Raw genomic sequence first — 26,152 nt, 5'->3', positions numbered from 1 at the left:
TAAATGCCCACAAGAGAAAGCAGGAAAGATCTAAAATTGACACCCTAACATCACAATTAAAAGAACTAGAGAAGCAAGAGCAAACAGATTCAAAAGCTAGCAGAAGGCAACAAATAACTAAGATCAGAGCAGAACTGAAGGAGATAGAGACACAAAAATCCCTCCAAAAAATCAATGAATCCAGGAGCTGGTTTCTTGAAAAGACCAACAAAACTAATAGGCCAGTAGAAAGACTAATAAAGAAGAAAAGGGAGAAGAATTAAATAATAGATACAATAAAAAATGATAAAAGGAATATTACCACCAATTCCACAGAAATACAAACTACCATCAGAGAATACTATAAACACCTCTTCGCAAATAAACTAGAAAATCTAGAAGAAATGGATAAATTCCTGGACACATACACCCTCCCAAGACTAAACCAGGAAGAAGCTGAATCTCTGAATAGACCAATAACAGGCTCTGAAATTGAGGCAATAATTAACAGCCTACCAACCAAAAAAAGTCCAGGACCAGATGGATTCACAGCCGAATTCTACAAGAGGTACAAAGAGGAGCTGTTACCATTTCTTCTGAAACTATTCCAATCAATAGAAAAAGAGGGAATCCTCCCTAACTCATTTTATGAGGCCAGGATCATCCTGATACCAAAGCCTGGGAGAGACACAACAAAAAAAGAGAACTGAAGACCAATATCCCTGATGAACATCGATGTGAAAATCCTTGATAAAATACTGGCAAACTGAATCCAGCAGCACATCATAAACTTATCCACTGTGATCAAGTTGACTTCATCCCTGGGATGCAAGGCTGGTTCAATACACACAAATCAATAAATGTAATCCATCACATAAACAGAACCAAAGACAAAAACCACATGATTATCTCAATAGATGCAGAAAATGTCTTTGACAAAATTCAACAGCCCTTCATGCTAAAAACTCTCAATAAACTAGGTATTGATGGGACGTATCTCAAGATAATAAGAGCTATTTATGTTAAACCCACAGCCAATATCATACTGAATGGGCAAAACTGGAAGCATTCCCTTTGAAAACTGGCACAAGACAAGGATGCCCTCTCTCACCACTCCTATTCAACATGGTGTTGGAAGTTCTGGCCAGGGCAATCAGTCAAGAGAAAGAAATAAAGGGTACTCAATCAGGAAAAGTGGAAGTCAAATTGTCCCTGTTTACAGATGACATGATTGTATATTTAGAAAACCCTATCACCAGAGTGAACTACCATCAGAGTGAACAGGCAGCCTACAGAATGGGAGAAAAGTTTTGCAATCTACCCATCTGACAAAGGGCTAATATCCAGAATCTACAAAGAACATAAACAAATTTACAAGAAAAAAACAAACAACCCCATCAAAAAGTGGGCAAAGGATATGAACAGACACTTCTCAAAGGAAGACCTTTATGTAGCCAACAGACACATGAAAAAATGCTCATCATCACTGGTCATTAGAGAAATGCAAATCAAAACCACAATGAGATCCCATCTCACACCAGTTAGAATGGTGATCATTAAAAAGTCAGGAAGCAACAGATGCTGGAGAAGATGTGGAGAAATAGGAACACTTTTACACTGTTGGTGGGACTGTAAACTAGTTCAACCATTGTGGAAGACAGTGTGGCAATTCCTCAAGGATCTAGAACTAGAAATACATTTGACCCAGCAATCCCATTACTGGGTATATACCCAAAGGATTATAAATTATACTACTATAAAGACACATGCACACGTACGTTTATTGCAGCACTATTCACAATAGCAAAGACTTGGAACCATGACAGACTGGATTAAGAAAATGTGGCATATATACACCACGGAATACTATGCAGCCATAAAACGGATGAGTTCATGTCCTTTGCAGAGACATGGATGAAGCTGGAAACCATCATTCTCAGCAAACTATCACAAGGACAGAAAACCAAACACTGCATGTTCTCACTTATAGGTGGGAAATGAACATGTATACCTATGTATCAAACCTGCACGTTGTGCACATGTAACCTAGAACTTAAAGTATAATAAAAAAAGAAAAGAAATTATACATTTGGATATACAAAAAATTTTTAAATTCATTTCATGTTTCTTTTTATGTGATTACTATAATTTTTAAAATTACATAATGGTTATGTTTTATTTATATTGTATAGTGTTGTTACAGAGAAAGCATTTTCAGCATTTGCATGTTGTACCCACAGAAATATTTTTATGGTTAATCCACTGTCCTGAAAACAATCTCAGTAATTCAGTGTGTGAATGTATTTAAATATACATTTCCCAAGCTGACTCTCTTTACATAAACCTCAGCTTTCAACTCAACAGCGATTCATGAAATTATTTCAGAATATAATAGAACAGACCTAGAGCTTTCCAATCAAACTTTCTGCAATGATGGTAATATTCTATATTTGTGCTTGCTATCCAGTATGGTAGCCAATAGCCACATATGGCTCATGTAATATTATTTGGTTTTAATTAATTGAAATTGAAATAGTCACTTGTTTCCAGTATCTTTAATACTGGACAGCACAGACATTAAACTGAAAACACATTCTATGTAGTAAAGAAAGTATTGTTTCATACAATTTTTGTTTCTGTTTTATTTGTAGCTGTGCATATAATAGAGAATATGTATATGTTTGTGTTTATTGAGTCACACTGTAAAATCAATTTTTTTTGTTCTAGGTCTTAGATAAAAATGTTTGAAATCCACTTCTTTTTAAAAATGCATTGTCCTCAGGTACATATATGTCCTCACTGTCCAATGCAGTGACAGCAAGCCACAGGAACAGGCCATGAATTCTTCCAGGCACAGATCATGCCTGCTATGGGCTTTGAATACTTGTAAGACATAACATTTACTATCATCAATAGAACATTTGCTGGGGTTTTTTTTTTTTCCATTTTAAAAGACAGAGGATAGAGACTTGACAAGACAATGTGATATCTTATATTCATTGTCAGCTTCATTTGGCCATTATTGGATCACTTTTACGTTTATATGGAATATAACTGCTATTATGAAACTAAATGTGAGTAATTTACTATACATATCCATGAAGTTAAATAATTTCTTCTATAGTAGCAAAACAAATTAAATCAGATTAAGAATATACTGTAAGAAATTGTGTGCAAAGAAGCCACAGGAAGGTTCTCACTGCAGTCCTCTCATTGTCCCACAGTCATGGAACTCTGGGAAGTATTCTTTTTCTGCATTGCTGCCTCTAGAATATTTCTCCTCCCAACTCCCTCAAAATTCCGGGCTTCTTTTAAAACCATGACATTAGACTATGCTGCCTGCCATCATCCGTGGGTAGTCATGTACTAGACTCAAGATCACCATCCTATATTTAAGAATTTTACACATGGTGTATTGTTGTTCCTTCTCAATTACTTCTGGACATTAATCTAGTTGTTCAACTTTCACATAAATCCGAGAACCAATTATTTCTAATGGGTGTGTAGATATGTATTTGTATATTTATTTTTTATGTTTATGTACACACGCATACTAATATTATTCTAGGCTTAGTTCTAAACTCTGGATGGAATGTGCAACATAAATTACCAAAAATGACTCAAAACATACCTGACACTGACCTAAGCAAATCTGTAAATAACAGAATATTGTCATGCTACTTAAAATTTTAGAGAACATTAAAGGTAGAGAGTAAAAGTTGTAATTTAATATTTAAAGCTAAAATAACACTTATACTAAAATTTAATAAACACATTATATGGAAATATAGATTCAAATTACTTATACTCCCCTCCAAAAATTAAAAAAAAAGAGATTTTTCTTTCAAATTGGCAATTCTTAACACCTTTGGTAACATTCACCTTAGATAAAAATGTTGAGTGACAGCCCTGATCTCAAACACTGGTAGTGAGAGTAAAAACGGGTATTTTTTTGGAGAGTTATTTTGCAAAATCCACAATCTTGAAAGTGCATATCCCGTTTGACATATCAATTTTGTTACTTATCCTATAAATAACTTGCATATTAAATTTTATCCCTACAGGTAAACTAGGACAGTCAGTGAAGAGTTATATACAAAGATGCTGTTGAAATATTATTCATAAATGTAAAACAAGAGGAACTTGATTTCCATCTTGATATGCATGACTAGTGACATGAATTAAGATATATATATATACACATATATAAATATGTTTTTATGCTATCTATTTTACCAAAATAAAAATGATTATAAGAGAATATTATGAATTATACACCAAAAAATTGATTACTTTAGATCAAATGGAAAATTTCTTAGAAACACACAATCTACTAAAACTGTCTCTTCAAGAAATAGAAGATCTGCATAGATACAAAACTGTGAGGATATTGAATCGGTAATAAAAATCCTTCCAACAAAGTAAACCCCAAGACCAGATGTCTTCACTGTTGAATTCTACTAAACATTTAATAAAGAGGAATTAACATCAATCTTTCTCAAACACCTACAAAAATTTGAAGAGGAGGGAATACTTACTAACTCATTCTAGAAGGCTAACATTGCCCTGATACCAAAACCAAAGACACTACAAGCAAAGAAAACTAAAGTTCAGTATCTCTTATGAACATTCATGCAGAAATCCTTAACACTGGCATACTGAATTCAGCAACATAGGCAAAGGATTATACACTATGATCAAATGAAATTCATTTCCAGAATGAATTAATGAATGGTCATTCAACATACAAAAATCAATCAATTTAATATACCACAGTAATAGAATGTAGGAACACACACACACACACACACACACACACACAAAATGATCTTACTTAATGCATACAAAACTTTTGACAAAATTCAGGTCAGGTGTGGTGGTTCATGTCTGTAGTCCGAGCACCTTTTGGGAGGCTGAGGAGGGTGGATAGCTTAAACCTAGGATTTCAAGACTAGCGTGAGCAACATGGCAAAATCCCGTTCCTACAAAAAATACAAAAATTAGCCTGGTGTGGTGTCACCCATCTGTAGTTCTGGCTACTCAGTAGAATCACTTGAGCCTGGGAGGTGGAGTTTGCAGTGAGCCAAGATGGTGCCACTGCACTCCAGCCCGAGGACAGAGTGAGACCCTGTCTCAAAAAAAAAAAAAAAAAAAAAAAGAAAAAGAAAAAAAGCAAAGCAAAGCAAAGCAAAGGAAAAAAAGCACTTGACAGAATTCAACTCCCTTTTATGATTAAAAAAAAAATTCAATAAACTAGGAAGAGAAGGAAACATCCAAACACGATAATGGCAATGTAGGATAAACTCACATGTAACATCATATATAAGGTATAAGACAGAAAGCTCTCCCTCTAAGATCAGAAACAAGACAAGGATGCCTGTATTTTTTCCACTTCTATCCAATATAGTACTGGGTGCTCTAGGCAAAGGAGTTATGAAAAAAAGTAATAGAGGCATCCAAATTAGAAAGAAAAAATATTTTTTTCTTTTTATATGACATGCTATATCCAGAAAACTTTAAGGATTCCACATAAAAACTTGTTAAAGCATTCAGCACATGTTCATGAACAAAATCAACATGCAATATCGTACATTTTTATACACTAGCAATGAACACTTTGAGTAGGAAATTAAGAAAACAATTCAGTCAGACAAAGTCAATATTTGCATAAACCTACATATGTTACACAATATGCTTGCCTTAATTAATAAAGTAATCTAACCAGTATTTCAAATACTATCAAGTATAGATGCCCCTCAATTTGCAATGAGGCTTATGTCCCGGTAAAATGATCATAAGTTAAAAATATCATAAGTTGACAATGCACTTTAAACTTACCATATTTTGTAAATATACAATGGGTTTACACAGCCATAACCCCCATCATAAGTCAAGGAGTGTCCTAAATGTGTATTGCTTTTGCACCATCATAAAGTTGAAAAATCATAAGTAGAAACATTATAACTCCAGGACCATCTGTACTCTCACAAATTAAAAGCACATATTTTCCATTCTCACTAATTTCAGTCCATTATAGACTCAGCATAGTTTTCTTTCCCCTAACTCACTCATTTAAAGTTTATTACGTTTTATTATCCCTTAACAAATAGAAATTGGGCATTCATTTGTAAAACAATTAAAAAGCCCTATATGAGTATTACAAGACCGTATATTATAGAACAGAATGAGAAATAGTTAACTATTTATGGCAAAAAATAAAAATTGGTAAAGAGAACTACAGAAGCAATTATGTGTTTACTCAGTAGTTCATGTTTTAATTGAAGGAACATTTTTAAACAATATATCTTAGAAGTATGCCATTAATTTGCCTAGATTTTTTTCTAGTGAAAAACCTTTTTCTTGACAATGTCAATTTAATTTTGCTTCTAAACATTTTTTTCTTTTCATTTTACATTTATTTTTTATTGTTAATTAGCTACGGTGGAAGAGACAGTCAAATTCTTGTCACATATTATAATGAATAACATTATACTTAGCAACCTGATTGTCAGCAGTAAATCTTCAAATAAATGCAGCAAATAATGATGATGAGAATAATATGCTTTCCAAAACATGGTAACTTTTTTTCACAACATATGTACATGCTATCTTTTTGTTTCCTATATTCCACTCTTCAGGGTAGGGTAAATTGTTCCAACAGGAAACAAAAATAAATATAAAACTTGGTTTGTAGGTGCTTGAGTTTGTCAAAGTAATAGGAAAATGATTAGACTGCTTTGGTAAAACTATAAATATGACAGTAATAATACTAGTATCTAAAAGCAACTCCCCACATTAAGATAACAGCATCATTGAATTACTGGAGATTTTCAGCTTGTCTCAATGGACTATGAGGGGAAAAAAATGTAACAGGAATCAAGCTTTTTCTCTCTAAGTATATATTATCATATAAAAGCCTCAAGTTTAAAGGCTGGAAAACATAATTTTGTATTCATGGGTTTTCCTTTGAAAATAATTTTAAAAATATTTATCGAATGCTTACTGTGTGCTAGGCATATGCTAAATGGTTCCTGTTCATCATCTTAATTAACTCTTGCAAGAAATATATGAGTTAATTACTCATTGGGCCCATTTTAAAGCTGAAGAACCTGGGCTTAGGGAAGGTTGTCTAACTTTGCCTAGATCACACAGTTAGTAAGTGGCAAAGGTATATATATTTCCCTGGCACATAATATGAGAAATTATAATTTAAATTGTGTTTGAATATCACAAAATATACTACTGAATAAACATAAGTTTTGATTGGAAAAATATAAAAATCACTCACATATGAGGGAACTTCAAAAAGTTTATGGAAAACTATAATTAAAAGATAAGAATAAAAATTATATAAACTTTATTTCTCGACATAAGCTATATCAAAATCAAGACACTTTTGTAAGTGCTGGTATCAGCCATTTAGTTCATCCCTAAGAAAACTGAGGGTCCTGGAAATTTAACCAAGTCAAAGCAGTCTTTCTTAATTATTAACTGAAGAAAAATGCTGCCCTTTAAAGATTTTTTTATGATAAGAGGAAAAAAAGTCAGAAGTCAGAAAGAGTCAAATCCAGACTATAAGGCAGATGCCTAATGATTTCCTGTTGAAAGTCTCACAAAACTACCCTTGTCTGATGAGAAGAATGAGCAGGTGCATTGTCATGGTGCAGAAGAACCATCTGGATAAGCTTACGTGAGCATTTTTTTGCTGAAGTTCTGGATAACTTACTCAAAACACTCTCTTAATAAGCAAATGTTATTGTTCTTTGGCCTTCCAGAAAGTCAACAAGCTAAATGCCTTGAGCATCCCAAAAAACTGTTGCCACGACCTTTGCTCTCACATTTTGCTTTAACTGGTCTACTTCCACCTCTTGCTTTAATTTACTTTGTATTCAAGATTTTGCTGGTAAAGCCATGTTTTACCTGTTACAATTATTTGAAGAAATGCTTCAGAATCTTGATCTCATTTGTTTAAAATTTCCATTGAAAGCTCTGATTTTGTTTGCAGCTGATCTGGGTGTGACAGTTTTGGCACACATCGAGTAAAAACTTTGTCAACTTTAACTTTTCAGTCACAATTCCATAAGTTAAACAAATTAAGATGTCTATAGTGTTGGCTATTGTTTTTGCCAGTAACTGTAGGTCCTATTCAATTAGGACTCAAACAGGATGAATTTTTACTCTCAAATTGATGTGCCTGCCACTGTGGACTTCATTTTCAACATCATCTTGTACATTCTTAAAATGAGATACCCATTTGTAAACTGCTGATTTCTTTGGGTTATTGTTCCTTTAAACTTTCTGTAAAGCATTAATGATTTCACTATTTTTTTTCCACTAAAGCTTCACCGTAAATTTGGTGTTTGCTCTTATTTCAATATTAGCAGAATTCATATTGCTTTCATAGAGTCTCTTCCAAACGATGTCTCAGCCTACTTAGCATCTCAAACTAGGTCCTATTTAGATATGTTATGTCAAGTTAGTACGAGTTTATTTTGGTGCAAAAAGTATTTTGAAACCCATGAATAGATTTTTTCATAATATGCATTTTCATAAATGTTTTGAAGTACACTTGTCCTTACATAACACTGGATTTGACCCAAAGAGATAGAGCTCAGATACTGCACATTAATCACCTAAACTCTCATCCCTCGGAAAATTGCCAAAAGCCAGTTGACTCCATGCTCCATTGCCTCCAACTGCTAAGGAGATGTACTGTTAAGGAAAATCTCTGTATGGCTGGGATTTCATCAATTTGTGAACCATGGAAGCAAATTAGTTCCGTCAAGAAGTTTTGGTACAAGTATCTTCTCTGTGAACATTGTATTACATATGATCAAATAAATTTGAATAAAGTTTTGTTTCTCTAATATCATACTACCCTACAAAAATCTATAAAATCACTGAAGCAAGACTATAATGCCCCAAAAAATCTTCCACTAAATTTTCTCTTCCTTCTGTCCCTTTCTTTTTTCCACCCTTCATTTTAAGCTTACTTTTAACCCCTTTTAACCCACTTTCCTTTGTTTTATTGCCCCTTCATTAGGGGACTAAAACAGCAAGGTGAGAAAAACAAAATTACATGGCTGATGAAAAACAGAGGCTGGGGCAAAATGTTAACGCAGTGATGGTTCAAATAGCTATTAAAACCACATGCTTCTTTCTGGTTCATGTAAGAAAAAAGTAATTCATTACATTTCATCAAAATAAAAAACTCCTGCTCTTCAATAGACCTCATGAAAAAAAAGGTAAGCCACAGAGTAGAAAAAAGTTTATAAAAACATGTATCTGATAAACAGTTTGTGTCCAGAATATGTATATAAGTATATATATTCACTGTATTATACATTTACTACATATAAAAACATGTATCTGATAAAGGATTTGTGTACAGAATATGTATATAATATACAATTATATATATTCACTATATTATATATACTATATATAATATATACATACTAGACACAAATCCTTTATCAAATACATGTTTATTGTATCTGATATATATATATTATATATATATACACACACACACACACACACACACATATTGTAAAACTTTCAAAATTCAACAATAAAAAGTAACCCAATAGGGGAGCAACAATAGGTAAAGGATTTTAAAAGGCATTTTAGTAAAGAAGATACATAGATAACAAACAAAGACATGTAAAGATGCTCAGTGGCATTATTCATTATGGGAATGAAAATTTAAACCACACTGTGATAGCAATATCCACAAATTAAAATGGTTAAAATTAGAATGTGTAACCCTATTAAGTATGGTCAAGAATGTGGAGGAACTGGATTTCTCATACACTGTTGTGAGAAATGGGAAAAGAAACACTATTTGGGAAACTATCTGGCAGTTTCTTTAAACAGTGTAAACTCTATTACCATATGATCTAAACATTGCATTCATAAGTTATTTCCTTCAGAGGTATAAAAGCGTATGTCTATACAAAGACTTATACATTAATGTTCATAGCAGCTATATTTTTAATTGCCAAAAAATAGGGAAAAAACCAAATGTTTATCAACAGGTAAATGGATAAACAAATTATTGTGGTATATCCTCCATTAAATACTACTCAGCATTAAAAGGAATAAACTATTGATTTATTTATCATGTAGATTGATCTTAGAATAATTATTTTGCACAAAACAAAACAGCATAAAACTGTGCACACTCTATGATTTCATTTATATACAATGTTTGAAATGCATACAAACTGATTGAAAACAGGTAACTGGTTGCCTAAGGCAAGCGTAGCTTAGCATATGAGAGGGAGGGGAAAGGGATTAAAAATGGGCACAACAATACTTTTTGGAGTGACAGTTATACTTACTATCTCAATGGCTTCATAGGCATATATATGTGTTAAAATTTCTCAAAGTCTATATATTAAGTATCCACAATTTATTGTATTTCAATTACACAACAATAAAGCCGTTAAAAAATACACTGCATGTTTCAGAAATTATACCCATCCCTCCCAGCAAGCACTGCTCAGCAGTATGACAGGAATTGAGAAATGTTACCTCAAATCAGAAATACTGTACAAACAGAGTGCAAAAGTGTGGTTAACAGTCACTTATATGGATCTTTCCAACACTAAGCAATGTCACGTGCAAGAAAATTAACGCAGAATAATGACTGAAGCCACCATATTTATACATCCAGAAGAACTTTAATCTATGTGTCTATCACCTGTATTTGTTTGTATCTATCTATCTAAAATCTCTGTCAGTTGACCTCTCCTCTTAGGTCTTTAAAGTCAAGTATGTCTCATTGGTATCAAATTGAATTGAATTGTCTGATCATTTGTTTAGATTCACTACACTTAGGAAGGTGGCTTTCTAAGCCTCTGTGTAAAGTTTTCATTTATTTTTCTTTCATTTTAGTGTAACTTTTTTCTATGAATTACTTTTACATGAGCTATAAAATGAATTTTAGTATTAAAAGAAACTTTTGGTCCTTATCCATGCCATAACCACAGGGAGATCACTTTTCACAAAAGCGTAAAGAGTAGTCAGAGTCAAAGGTTTATCAATATTTGCAACCCTTTTTGAAATACTGACATATTTTAAAAAGATTTAAGAGCCAATTCTTCCAAAGTTTCAGAATTTCTGAAAAATTATCTAACTGAATTAGTAAATTCAATAGCTCATGCTTAAATCCTGACATTTAGAAAAGTATCATTGAAGGGTATTTTAAATTTGAAAAGTTTCTAATGAAAAAAATATATTGAAATACTTTACAATAAACTCTTGTATCTGCCATTATGTAACCGCTATATCTGAGATTCTTATGTCTTACATGAGAAAAACCAACGACCTGCCAAATCACATTTTCATTTGACTGTAAATAACTTGCCACAACATACACAAATTCTTTTGATTGAGCAAGCAGGACAGATAGAGAGACAGACAGACAGACATGCACACACACACACATATAAAGAGAGAAGTTTAATTTTCTTAATAAAAATGCCAAACCTATCTTAGTAGCTCAAAATTCAAAGATAAAGACTTTCTCTAGAATATAATGGGTGGATTCATCAGCCACTAGAACCTTCTTCCTAAAGAAACACAAATTTATATTCAATAGAGCATCTATAGCCTTCACTTCCAGCAAGAATTAATTATCTAATATATAATCCAAAATTACAAGTGAGAGTTGGACCTCGTGGCAAACAATTAAGTTACAGGAATGTCTTTCCTTCAGCATGACAGAGTATAGGCAGTTTCAAATTTACTTTTCTTCAAGCAAGTAAATCTTCCTTGTTCTCATATTTTTTTGTACTCTTATTATTGCAATACTAAGTAACTTTTAAAATATATTGGGAGGAACTTTATTTTTGAAAATGCATTGCTTCTTCTATTCTTCTGTTGTTGACTGGACACCTGCAGTTGTATGCCAGGTGTTGGTCTGGAGGCCAAGGCCAGGCTAGCAATCAGAGGACAGAGCATCTTATGTAAAGGCAGAAAATGCTGTATGTGACATCACTTGTAGATCTATTTACACAAATGAATTCATTTCTAGACAATCATGTGAGTACAACTTGGGGATAGAATTAATACTCATCTTGATTTTGGTAACAAGAGTCAGAAAGAAAAGGTCTAGTGCTCACAAACCCTCTAGGGTAATGCCATCATGAACCATCAGAGCATAGGCTACCTGGGAAAGCTAAAATCATAAAAGAAAAGAAAAATGTCCAAAGGGCCATGAGAGCATCCAGGAATACCAAATATACGATCTCCACAATGCCTCAAGGTCTTGCTTTTAAAAATCAATCCTGTCACCTAAAAGAACATGAACCACTTTATAGCAAACAACGATTATTTTCAAAGACCAATGACACTTGATCAACCGAGTATGGCAGTCAATATTGGTGATGGCAAAAAGCCAAAAAGATCTAAATTCAGTTTCAACCAAGATATTGATAGCACTCTACCTAGTTTTTTTTCATTGAAATAAGCTAGAATAGAGACGGGACAAAAGAAGTTCCAAATCCCCCATATGCCCATATCATATTTGGAAGTTGTCAAGAGAGGTATATATAATCATCTGGCATTTTTGGCTTTTGCAAATCAAATTAAGAAGGGAACAGTGAGGAGAAAGAAAAACACAGAAAAAGCAAAATTTACATTAGATAATATCTCAGCTGTTTCTATAGTACTATGGTCAATAAGTTTCTTTCAATGTCAAAGACTTGGACAAGATGGCTAAGTAGACACAGCCAGGAAGAACTTCTCTCACCAAGACAGATCAGAATATTGAGGAATATGGCATGCTTCAAGCAGACTGTCTGAAAGAATGCATTGAGAGAAGTTGAAGAGAGGGCCCAGATGTTAAGACTGAAGGAGGAGGAAGCTGGAAACCATGCATCTGATTGCTGAGTGCCAGGATGCGTTCCAGGCCCTGAACAGCTCCTGAGGAAAGGGGTGGGTCTGACATGTGTAAGCTGCTAGACCTGGAGAGAGAAGGGCTGTCTTTTCCATAGGACCAGGGCGAATCTGATCTGCATGCCCCACTGACCTCCAGCCCCTCCCAGAGTTCCTGCCAGGCCATACCTACACCTAGTGCAGCCTCAGCTACCCTACAAAAAGGTTTTCTGCCAGCACCTACCATCATAGCACTTTAACCATATCCTCCTGTCACCCCGCTGGAGCACTTTTGCTGACAACCTCCCACCAGAAGGCATTTGCCTGCAACCTCACCACTGTCCCTATGGGTCACAATCAGCTGCGGCACCACCACTGTCCCACCAAAGTACTTTCTGCCCATGGCATCCCCTGCTAGAAGGGTTCCCACCCACAGTGCCCCTGTCAGAGCACCTCCTACAAATAGTGCCCATGCTGTGCCCACTGAAGCACTTCCAGCCCATGGCCCCCTACCTCTCCAAGTACTTCCTTCTGGTGTCACCCTTGCTGGAGTGCATCCCACCTGTAGCACACTGCCACCCCTGTCACACTGTGTCCCACCAGTGGTGCCACCATCAACCCAGCCCGAGTGCATCCCACCCATGGCATCCCTGCTGGAGAGCCTCTCACCTGTGGCACCTCCAAGTCCCCCACCAGAGTATTTCTTACCCATAGTGCTGTCACCACCCCCACTGGAGCATTTACACCCACCGTGCCCCCACCATTCCCTATGGAGTGCTGTTGCCAATAATCTGGTAGTGCCTCAGCTCCTCCATCCCAGTTGGGGCTTAACCACAAGGGAACAGTAGACAAAGCCATGGACCCACTACCAGCCACTCTGTGGATAGAGCACATAGCCCAGCAATGTGGAATTAAGCACTGGCCCTCTGAAAGCATCCAGAAACTAAGTCATTCAACTATACACAACTTGCACCACAGTCACACCTTCGAGGACGATAATGACCATAAAAATATAAAGCCCATCCAAATGACAGCAATTTCAAATGATAAAGGAACGTCAGCCCTCACAGATGGAAAGAACCAGCACAGAACTCTGGAAACTCTAAAAGTCACAGTATCTTTTGGCCTCCAAAACAAAACAAAACAAAACAAAACAAACAAAAAAAAAAACCACACACTATCTTCCCAGAAATGGTTCTTAATCAGATTGAAATGGCTGAAATGTCAGACATAGAATTCAAAATCTAGAGGGCAAGAAAGCACATCAAGATATAAGAGACAAAGAAAAGATCTTCAATAAAATTCATCATCACTTCACATTCAAAACCCTCAACAAATTACTCACCAGAAGAACAAACCTCAAAATAATAAAAACCATGTACAACAAATCTATAGTCAATATCATACTGAATGGGCAAAACTTGGAAATATCTACATTGAGAATTGGAACAAGAAAAGGATGTCCACTCACACTACTCCTCTTCAACACAATACTAGAAGTCCTAGCCAGAGCAATCAAGCAAAATAAAGAAATAAAGTACATTCAAATCAGAAGAGAGGATGTCAAACAATCTCTTCACAGACAATATGATTCTATACTCAGAAAACTCACAGACACCACCAGAAGGCTTTCAGAACTGATAAATGACTTCAGTAAATTTTCAGGATACAAAATCAATGCACAAAAATCAGTAGCATTTCTACACATGGAAAATGTCCTAATTCAGGGCCAAATCAAGAACAGAGTCCTTTTTATAAAAGGCACAAAAAGTATAAACTGCCCAGAAATACAGCTTACCAAGGAAGTGAAAAATGACTACAATGAGAATTACAAAACACTGCTGAAAGAAATCACAGGACATCACAAATGAAAAAACATTCCATGCTCATGCATAGGAAGAATCAGTCTTATTAAAATGGCCAAACGTTCCAAAGAAATTTACAGATTCAATGTCATTTCTGTAAAACTATCAACATTTTTCACAGAATTAGAAATAAAAATTATTTTAAAATTCATATGGAGCCAAAAAAAGTGCCCAAATAGTCAAAGCAATCCTAAGCAAAAAGAAGAAAGCCAAAGGTGGGAGAGATGGAGCAAGATGGTAGAATAGAAGGCTCCATTGATTATCTCCCCTGCAACAACATCATTTTAACACTTATCGGCACAGAAAAAATACCTTCATAAGAATGAAAAATCAGGTGTGCCTTCATAGTACCTGGCATTATATTTGTGAAAGAGGCACTGAAGAAATAGAAAAAAAATAGTCTTGAGTCTCCAATGCCACCTCTCACCCACCCCACAGCAATGGTGGCAGTGAGCAGAGAGCATCTCTGGGTGCTGGAGGAGGAAAAGCACAGCAATTGTGGGGCATTTAACTCAGTGCTTTTCTGTTAGAGCAGAAAGGAAAACCCGACCAAAATCAGCTGATGACCACCTACAGCGGGAGCATTTAAACCAGCCCTAGCTAGAGTGGAATTGTCAATCCCAGTGGTCTGAACTTGAATTCCTACAAACCTTGCAACTAAGGGCTAAACTGTGCTGGGTCTATAAATAAACTGGAAAGGCGGTATAGGCTATAAAGACTGCAATCCATAAGTGAACCCTAGATTTAGCCCAGAGACAATGGACTGGGGGGTATACATGACCTACTGAGACACCAACTGGGTGAGGGAGAGCTGGCATCACCGAAGTCCTAACCCCAGGCTGTATAGCTCGTAGCTTCAGAAGAGACTCCTTCCTTCCCCTTGAGGAAAGGAGAGGGAAGACTGGGGAGGACTTTGTCTTGCATTTTGGTTAGCAGCTCAGCCACAGCAGGATAAGGCATTAGTCAATGTTGTGAGGACCCCATTCTAGGCCCCAGCTCGCAGATGACATTTCCAGACACACACTTGGTCAGAAGGGAACCAGATACATTGGAGGGAAGCACACAGTCCTGGCAGCATTCATCACACGCTAACTGTAGAGTCCTTGGGCCCTGAATAACCAGCAGTAATACCCAGGTGCTATATCAAGGGCCTTGGGTGAGCCTCTGAGACTTGCTGGCTTCAGGTGAGACTCAGCACATCACCAGTTGTGGTGGCTACAGGGTGGCTGCTTGAGAAAAATAGAGCGAAAAGTAAAAGGGACATCATCTTGCACCTTAGGTACCAGCATGGCCACAGGGGCTCTTGGTGTCCTTGATTTCAGGACTTGTCTACTGGATGACGTTTCTGGACCTGCCCTGGGTAAGAGGAGAGCCCACTGCCCTGAAGGGTGAGTCCTAGGTCAGGCAGCATTCACCACAAGTTGACTTGAGAGTCCTTGGGCTTTAAAGGAACATTGACTGTCATTTGGCAGTATTCCTCACGGCCTGCAGCGGTTTTAGCTACAGGGTGGGGCTCCTCTGCCTTTGGAAAGATAGTTATTCGCCTTAAAGGGAAGGTAGACAAAGAACTATGGGTAGAAAGTTTATTCCAAGGGATAAAAATGGAGAACTTCCCAAACCTAGAGAAAGATATGACTATCCACATTCAAGAATATTATAGAAACCAAGCAGTTTTAACTCAAAGAAGACTATCTCAAGGCATTTAATAATCAAACTCCCAAAGGTCAAGGATAAAGGAAGGATCCTAAAAGCAGCAGGAGAAAAGAAAAAAATAACATACAATGGAGCTCCTATGTGTCTGACAGCAGACATTTCAGTGGAAATTTTATAGGCCAGAAGACAATGGCAAATTAAAAATATTCTGCACAGTAAAAGAAACTTATCAACAAAGTGAAGTGACAACTCACAGAATGGGAGAACACATTTGCAAACTACACATCAGACAAGGGATTAATGACCAGAATATGTAAGGAGCTCAAACAACTCTATAAAAAAACTAATAATCTGATAAAAATGGGAGAAATATTTGAATAAATATATCTCAAAAGACATATAAATGGCAAACAGGCATGTAAAAAGGTTCTCAACATTACTGATCATCAGAGAAATGCAAATCAAAACTACAATGAGATATCATCTCACTCCGGGCAACATGGCTTATATTCAAAAGGCAGGCAATAACAAATGCTGGCGAGGATGTGGAGAAAGGGGAACCCTCATATACTGCTGGGAATATAAATTAGTACAACCATTGTGAAGAACAGTTTAGAGGTTCCTTAAAAAATGAAAAATAGATATACCATATGATCCAGTAATCCCACCGGCTGAGTATATACCCCAAAGAAAGGAAATCAATATATCAAAGAGATAGCTATACCCCCATGTTTGTTGCAGCACTGTTCACAATATTTAAGATTTGGAAGCAACCTAAGTGTACATCAACAGATAAATACATAAAGAAAACGTGTATATATACACAATGGAGTATGATTTAGCCATAAAAAAGAATGAGATCCTGTCATTTGTAATAACATATATACAACTGGAGATCGTTATGTTAAGTGAAATAAGCCAGGCACAGAAAGACAAACATTGCATTTTCTTACTTATTTGTGGATCTAAAAATCAAAACAATTGAATTTATGGTGATAAAGAATAGAAGGATGGTTACCAGAGGCTGGGAAGGGTAGTGGGGGGTTAGTGGGAGGTAGGAATGGTTAATTGGTACAATAAAATAGAAGAAATGAATAAGACCTACTATCTGATAGCACAACAGGGTGACTATAGATAATAATAACTTAATTGTACAGTTTAAAATAACTAAAAGATTGTAATTGGATTGTTTGTAACACAAATAATAGATGCTTGGGAGAATGGATATCTCATTCTCCATGATGCATTTCATAATGCATCCTAGTAGTTGGTATATTTTCCTTAATTTTAGAGTTTTAACTAGTCTTTCGTAAAAGGCAGGAAGTCATTCAGAATTGGCATAATTAGTTTTGATAAAACATAGTCAATTTCAATTTCCTGTTCTATAGAAAGCAGTGAGTTCTACTACTTCTGAGAAGAAACACATAAGAAACCACAAACTGTGAAACATCGGTGAATTCGGAATGTTTATAACTACCTCAAAGCCCCTGGTCTGTGAATCAAACTCTTAAAGTTATTGGAATAGACTTACAAGAATGTCAATAATTATTGAAATATTGTAACAACTGATCTTTTCTTATATGTTGGCAAATATTCAGTTGTTTGAGCTCCACTGTCAAATAACTTTTGCCAGTCCAGACACCACAGCCCCTCACCCAGAACTCTTGGAACCTCCCAGCAATTTAGCAGCTACTCAAGTGTTAACACATAAAATATCAGGATGCCTCAGGACCTAGCTCAGGTATCCTTTCCGGTTGGTCAGTGTTGGGATAGAGGTTTGTTAATTATTTTGAATATTACCACTATATTTAAATATGAATATCACGTAGCTCCTTCTTCCCAGGAATTCACATCTGGTGGTGGAAATTGGTATCCATAAATCATCTCAATCAAGGTATGCTTTGATATATCTAAAGTTTAATCATAGCATTGGGCAGCCTGATGGAAGGAAATATTAATCCCAACATATAAGAAAAGATCAGTTGTTACCATATTTCAATAAGCAAAGCACAATTAGTTGAATGTCAGCTTTGTTCATAACTACTGTGTTTATTAAGGCTTTCCAAATGATAGGTCTTTATTAAATGATTATTATATAATCAAGAACAGAATTGAAAATGAACACAAAATTTTTAAAAAGTATCTGATACATACACACATGTGTGTACACAGGCAAGCACACATACATGGAGAGAGTTCTTTAACCAGCAAAAGCAGGAAAATCCTCATGTGTGTGAAATTTTTATAATCTAGTTTTCTTTATATCACTTCAGATTAGTTAGCAGCTGTTCAGAAGCAATTGTATTTATACTGTTTAATCTATAGTTTAAGTCTTCCAATAGTAATATCAATAAAAATTAGAGCTAAGCTCCCTTTTACAGGCTGTTTTTTTCCAAAGCATAATGGGACAATTAATTTAACTCTAAGGCACAGCCCTGGGAAGAGCTAATGTGATCACGTCTTGTAAATATTTTTCAAAATTATGAATCCTGTAAAATGGTTTGTATAGCCAGAAACATTAACCTAATTCATCCTCACTTAACAATGTATCCTGAGCTGCATTTAACTTCACCAAATACATTCTAAATTCTTTCAAACCAACATGTTAATAGTCCATATCTGAATAGTAAAAATGTGTATTGAAATATTGTGGTGTCACAAAAGCTGCTACAACAACAACAGAAAAGATTACAGAAAGGAAAGGCTTGCCAAATCGAATTATTTAATTTTTCATAAGTCTATTCCAATAACTTTAAGAGTTTGATTCACAGACCAGGGGCTTTGTAGTAGTTATAAACATTCCGAATTCAATGATGTTTCACTGTTTGTGGTTTCTTATGTGTTTCTTCTCAGAAGTAGTAGAACTCACTGCTTTCTATAGAACAGGACATTGAAATTGACTATGTTTTATCGAAACTAATTACGCCAATTCTGAATGACTTGCTGCCTTTTATGAAAGACTAGTTAAAACTCTAAAATTAAGGAAACTATACCAACTACTAGGACTGTCAGTGAGAATTAAAATGAAAACTAAAATTTAAATTTCTTTAAATCAATTCACTTCTTATGGATTACCTAAAAAATAGTAAAATATGTTACTTTATTGAAATATTTGGACTAGAGACATTATAGCTCAAATCTACCTATCAAATGAGGACTTATTAATGGGGTTTGTAAATCCAAACATCTCAAAAACAAGGGGCAGATTTCAGAAGATGCTAACAATTTTTGCTGTGTTGGCATTTGAGGTTAAGCACACTGGAAGCAGGGAGTAGGGATGGGCAGCTGTTTCCTCCTACATAAATTCTATTACAGTGGTAATAATTGGATCATTGTGGTTGGCACTCTGAAATTTCCCTTCTGCTTTTTAATAGCATAGGCATCCAGTATGCTCTCTGCACTTTCTTCTTTGCAGCAGCTCTCTATCACTTCTATACCAGATATAAACCCTTCCCTCAAACACTTTGTTGAGGTAAGCAGGGATGAGAGGCTAGTACATCCAAGGAGCAGTAGACACCACTACATATGTAAGTGTAGAAAGAATATGTGTATATGTATATGCTTTCTACACTTCTAAAGTTGTATCCACTTACCTACATTATCAGAATTTCCTCAACAGTATCCAACTACCATAGGGAATTTAATTTTCTCTCAAATAGGACAACTTATTCCTTTGATGAATCACAATCCCTCAGTACTAGCTATTACTCTTCTATCACTTCTTACTCCTCTCCCTTCAAAAAGTAACAGGAACACCTCTCCCTCCTATTCTCATGTAAGTAGTTCTGTTCAGGGACCATTGGGGAAATCTGCATAAATAAATACTTTATTGCAGACAAGGGAAGATAAAGGAAAAAAAATTCACATATATCAAACCTTTCACTTATTTTTCATATATCAAGTAAATGCATGTGAATGTTTTTATGATATCCAGTCCTGTAAATAAACATTCTCTTAAAATGTCATTGGGTTGATACACGGGTATAACTATTTGAAAGTATTTATCACATTTTAAATGTAAATACCCTTAATTAAATATTTTCATTTATAGAAATTTGTTCCACAAATAAGTTTGAAGAAATGGCCAAGATAATACAGCACTAGACATAAAATGTATGCATCAAAGACCTGATTATTTAGAAAGCTAATGACAGAAATGTAAAACTAAATTTTCTTCTGAGTCATTTAATAGAAAGAGGAAATACAAATTGCATTTCTATTTTGTCTCATCATATTTCCATCCTAGTGTAGTAGGAAAATGACTAATATTTTATTAATGGATTTTATACCTTTCAATATACCACGTTTCCAAGGGCGCACATTAATCAGGTATAGAATTTCTTTATAAGGGTACACGGTAATTTGTGGATTTCCCCACACTATCGGAAGATCTGCAGTTACCTATAAAAGATAATTCAAAAACAAGAATTATGTAGTATCAACATAAAACATTTTTCTATGCTTTAGTACATTATACTACATGAAATTACTGTAACAAGTTAAAGCATAGAACAAACTGAAATTTAATTTAAATACTCCCAATAAAATTATTCACTTTTTTAAAAAACAGCAAGACAAAAATTCTACATCCAGTAGAAGAGAAATCTAAGAACAAAACTATTTAAAAATGGAACAAAGGAAATTACTCTTACAAAACAAATAATGCTTATATTCTGTTACTACTTATATAAAGATCATTGATGCTTAGAAAGTCTGAATAGCTCTCATCGACCATGCACAATTGTCTTTAGGCAGTTTGATATACAAAAGAGATGAACCGTTTCAATAAATTTCTACATCAGTATTAATAAAACAAACAAAAAATATTTAAGCAGCATTTGACCACACCTTGGCTAAACCCAACTTTCAGTTTCCTGAGTGCTTATATCTTCCTACTCCCCACTGCTCAGGGAAACATTAATCTACTTTGTGTCTCTACATATGAGCCTATTATGAACAATTATTAGTAATGCAATTAGACAGTATGATGTGGACTTTTATCACTGACTTTTTTATTTAGCATACTTTTGAAAACTTTTTCATACTCTTAATGGATGAGAAATTACATATATTTATAATTACAACATGATGTTTTGGTATATGTATACATTGTGAAATGGCTAAATCAAACTAATTAATCTATGCATTATCTCACATAGTTATTATTTTTGTGGTGAACAAAAAAAATCTATTCTCTCAGCTCTTTTCAAGAATACGTTGTTATAATTATCGTAACCATGTTGTACACTAGATCTAATAATTCTCTTCAACTTATTTCTTCTATCTAACTGAAATTTTGTGTCCTTTGATTTACATCTCTCCAACAACTCCCCTCATCAGCCCCTGATAACCACCATTCTACTCTCCACTTCCATGAACTGAACTTTTTTAGATTCCACATATAATTGAGATCATGCAGTATTTGTTTATCTGTGCCTGGCTTACTTCACTCAACGTAATGGGCTCCAGGTTCATCCATGTCACAAATGACAGGATTTCCTTCTGTTTTAAGACTGAATAGTATTTCATTGTGTATTTATCACATTTTCTTTATCCATTCATTTGTTGATGGACACAGGTTCAGTCCGTATCTTGGCTATTGTGAATAATGCCGCAATGAACATGAAAGTGCAGATAATTTTTTGACATAGAGATTTCAACTGTTTTCAATATATACCCAGCAGTGGAATTACAGAATCATATGATAGTTATATTTTTAATTTTTGGAAGAAACTTCATAATGTTTATCGTAATGGCTGTACTAATTTACACTCTCACCAACTGTTTAAAAGAGTTTTCCTTTATCCACATACAGAAATAAGGATGCTTTTGATGCATGAAACTTGAAATCAGAAGATTAGAGGAATAAAAGGACCAGATAAGTAACAATCAAGGTTTGATTATCACCTGATAATCCAATGTTAAGGAATTAATGTCAAGGAAACAAGAAATGTAGAATAATATAAAATAAAGGGTGAATAGCATTAAGAAGGTAGGTCAACAGTGTCAAACTTCACATGTTACTGGTCTTGAGTTCACAGAGGTCACAGCAAAGGAAACAATCAATGAAATGAAAGGCAACCTGAGGAATGGGCAAAATATTTGCAAATTACATAGGTGATATGAGGATAATAGTTAAAATATATTAGTCTATTTTCATGCTGCTGATAAAGACACACCCAAGACTGGGTAATTTATAAAGAAAAATCTTTTTAATGGACACACACTTCCATGTAGCTGGGGAGGCCTCACTATCATGGTGAAAAGTAACAGATACATCTTACATGGTGGTAAGCCAGAGAGAACATGTGCAGGGGAACTTCCCTTTATAAAACCATCAGATCTCATGAGACTTATTCATTATCACAAGGACAGTGTGGGAAAAACCAGCCCACATGATTCAATTACCTCCCACCAGGTCCCACCCATGACCATGGGAATTATGGGAGCTACAATTCAAGATGAGATCTGGCTGGGGACACAGCCAAACCATATCATAAAATATAAGGAAAACACAACTCAACAGAAAAAAAAGACATTAAAATCCAGATATCTCTATAAAAAAATGGGCAAAGGACTAGGTTTTGATTTTGAAGGTAAGAGATGGCACTGAAAAATTTCAGCCAGACGTGAAAAGATAAGAGTTTCCTTTAGAATATTAATTTCATTTACAATCTAGCAAAGAAAGAAGAGGAAAACTAAGGCACATATTCATCAGGGTTACCAAAAAAGCAAAGAGAAAACCCAGAGAATTTACAAACTTCTGTAGTCCCCTCTAAAACTGAATTCAGGCACCTATACTAGGTAGACATTTGAAGCTTCTTTTGAGGATCCTATTAAGCAAATAACTATTTGTAGATAATTGTAGGAGTGAGTGGAAAATGTTATTTAAAGATTGGTTTAAACGAACCAAGTGAGGATGGAAGAGTATAATGCTTCATAAAAAAAATAATGATATAGGCCAGGCACAGTGGCTCATGCCTGTAATCCAAGCACTTTGGGAGGCGAAGGTGGGTGGGTAACTTGAGGCCAGGAGTTTGATTCCAGCCTGGCCAACATGGTGGAACCCCATCTCTACAAAAAATATAAAAAGTAGCTGGGTGTGGTGGCACATGCCTTGGGAGGCTGAGACACAAGATTCACTTGAACCCAGGAGGTGGAAGTTGCAGTGAGCCAAGATCATACCACTGCCCTCCAACTTGAGCAACAGACCAAAAAAAAAAAAAAAACCTAAAACAAAAAATAAATAAGTGAAAGGATGTAAACAATTATGCATTCCTTAGTATTTCCACTATTATTCACACTGGTAAATGATAGGCTACACTTCTGAAATTTTGTTTTGCCTACAGATTTCACATTAAAATTTTAAAAGATGTTTGTAAATATTTTTGAAAACACCTTTCATTATCATGTACGATTTTTTCAATGAAAAGTGCATGACTCAAACAAGATTTTAATATGCTTCATAGTTATATAAATATAAGACTTATTTCATCCTAATTCAACTTTATAATTGAAATGATATTTAAAAGCTGTTGGACTAATAATAGGATTGTAAACATCTCTTGTGACATTGCTTCATCTGATTAAGTAAAACTAAATGTTTAAAAAATTGTAATTATTATAGTTCATGTGATTCACCATATTCAGAAGAAAACACTTTCACACTAAAAATAAATGCTTACCTTAAATGTTAGGGCAGTATTTGTCAAATTAGGCAATGTTATATGTTTTTGTGTCACATTCCCCACTTGACATTCCACAGTAATGTGTTCCAAGGCTGAAGGTTTTTTTCCAACCCCTTTTATGTCAAAGATGTGCTCCATACCATCTACTTCATTTTGTAGAATAAGTTTACCCTATGAGAAACCAGACAAATTTCAGGTCTATAGGAGTCATAGTTAAATGTTAAACAACCTCTGCTATCTTATTAATCTTGTGTCTGGTTAATAAAATGAGCTTGTAGAGAGGTGTTAGCCATTGACTTTTTCAATACACAAATAAATGCTTCTACCGAACACGTAAAGACAAATTTCTGGTGAAAAGTCATTTATTTCTCATTATCCTCTCTAACTTACAGAATGTATATAGGCATTCTCATACACAGCAATTATATGCATGTTCTCTACTTCCATGTAAAAGAAATATTGTCTTAAGAAAGTATTTTCTGATATGCCAATTTCTTTAATGAACAGGAAGGAAAAGTAATTATCTTACTTTGTTCAGCATGCTGTATAAAATTAATTTGAATGCTAGTATTCACAGACAAAAACATTGTTATGTTCATGATGTTTATGCTTCATATTAAAACATGTATTAAAGTTTTAAGTAAAAATAGTCAAATACATGGAAAATATTAACTTTTCTGCTAAGAAGTTGTACTATCAATTAAAAGACTAATGTCATACATTAGTTTACTGACTAATGATACTATTAATTAATACTGGGGAAAATATCAATGAGTTCATACCGTAATGACACATTCAAAAATAGGTTTGAATGTGAGAGGATACTGCACAATTTCACCTGGTCCAACATGTAAATCAACGGGTCCATAAAACCATTCTCCTTCTATAGTAACTTGAAATGTACATTTATCATTTGTTTGATTTTTCTAAAGCATGAAAAAGGTATAAAAATATTAGAGGGATGATATTGATGAAACTGAATTACATATGAATTCTTAGTGTTTTTTATAACATTATATATTGTATTTTTAATTGTATTTCCTAGGAATCACCATTGGAAAGTCATATTTGTTAAGAATAAATATCAAAAATGTAAACATAAGGCATAATGATGACTATATGTTCTTTCTCTGTCACATAAGAGCATTGCCTAATTGATCTATCAAAGGATTATTTAATATCTAAAGAAATTTCCCTTTGTCTCACTTACTAATTGCCAGTAAAATGATAAAACGGCCTTAGAGGACACACTTTACTCCTAATTCGAGGTAATAACAGGTATTCTAACTGGTAGATTGCTCACATAGCAAAGATTATATATCTCATCAGAACAAAATTTTGTGCTTCAGATTGACTTTTGTCATGTCTTTAATAATTAGACAAACAAATAAACCAAAAAAGGCAATTTATCCCTCTAAAAAGCCAAACTTCTTTACAATTACCTTACCTTCTTTTATCTATATTGTCGCTCTGGCTAATAAGTAGCCAAGCTACAGCCAATCGTTGTTCTCAGTGCCTATGAACCCATCTTAACCAAGTATTAGATCACAACAGAAATTAGAGTAGAGTGACCTGAGAGTCCATAACTCTGCTATGTGAAGCAAGAAGGAATTTAGTGATACATTAAGGACATTGGAGTTAATTGTTTTAAGCAAAAAGATCCAGCAGAAGTGATTGATGAGATGAGTAACAGAGTAACATTTATATTTAGGAAGAGATTCTGACATAAATATGAAGAAATAATTGACAGCAGATAAGACAATCAGAAATTTGTAATAGTTCAAGATGAGACATCTGGAGGACTTTGACACAGTGGCAATATGAATAAAGAAAGGTACCAAAAAAGTTTATACATACTACTGGAATATTCTGAGTAAGGGCTTCAAATGCTGGTGTTTCAAACTCAAATGTGGCCTCTGGTTGTTCTTCATTCACAATACCTTCAACATAATAGGCACGCACATCATACCTTGATTTCAATAAAATTTTACAAGGGTAGCGTCCAGGATGGAGAGGAAGAAATTGCAAAGGAAGTGGTACAGATCCATCTGAAGCTATCAAAATAATTTTAAAACAGTTCAT

General features: G+C 34.7%; 1 protein-coding gene across 1 annotated transcript in view; it reads right to left on the bottom strand.

The window, feature by feature from the left end:
• Nucleotides 1-26,152, bottom strand: part of CFAP47 (cilia and flagella associated protein 47) — a 455,808-nt gene that overhangs the window by 131,971 nt on the left and 297,685 nt on the right. The window contains exons 46-49 of the mRNA XM_011960616.1: nucleotides 25,928-26,124; nucleotides 24,853-24,996; nucleotides 24,068-24,241; nucleotides 20,672-20,783 (exon numbers count right to left, since the gene is read on the bottom strand). Coding sequence (XP_011816006.1) covers nucleotides 20,672-20,783; nucleotides 24,068-24,241; nucleotides 24,853-24,996; nucleotides 25,928-26,124 — 627 coding nt within the window. The remainder of the gene's footprint in view (nucleotides 1-20,671; nucleotides 20,784-24,067; nucleotides 24,242-24,852; nucleotides 24,997-25,927; nucleotides 26,125-26,152) is intronic.

This window comes from Colobus angolensis, unplaced genomic scaffold (assembly GCF_000951035.1).
Source record: "Colobus angolensis palliatus isolate OR3802 unplaced genomic scaffold, Cang.pa_1.0 Scaffold518, whole genome shotgun sequence".
Classification (NCBI taxonomy): domain Eukaryota; kingdom Metazoa; phylum Chordata; class Mammalia; order Primates; family Cercopithecidae; genus Colobus; species Colobus angolensis.
This window is presented reverse-complemented; position numbering and strand designations above follow the sequence as displayed.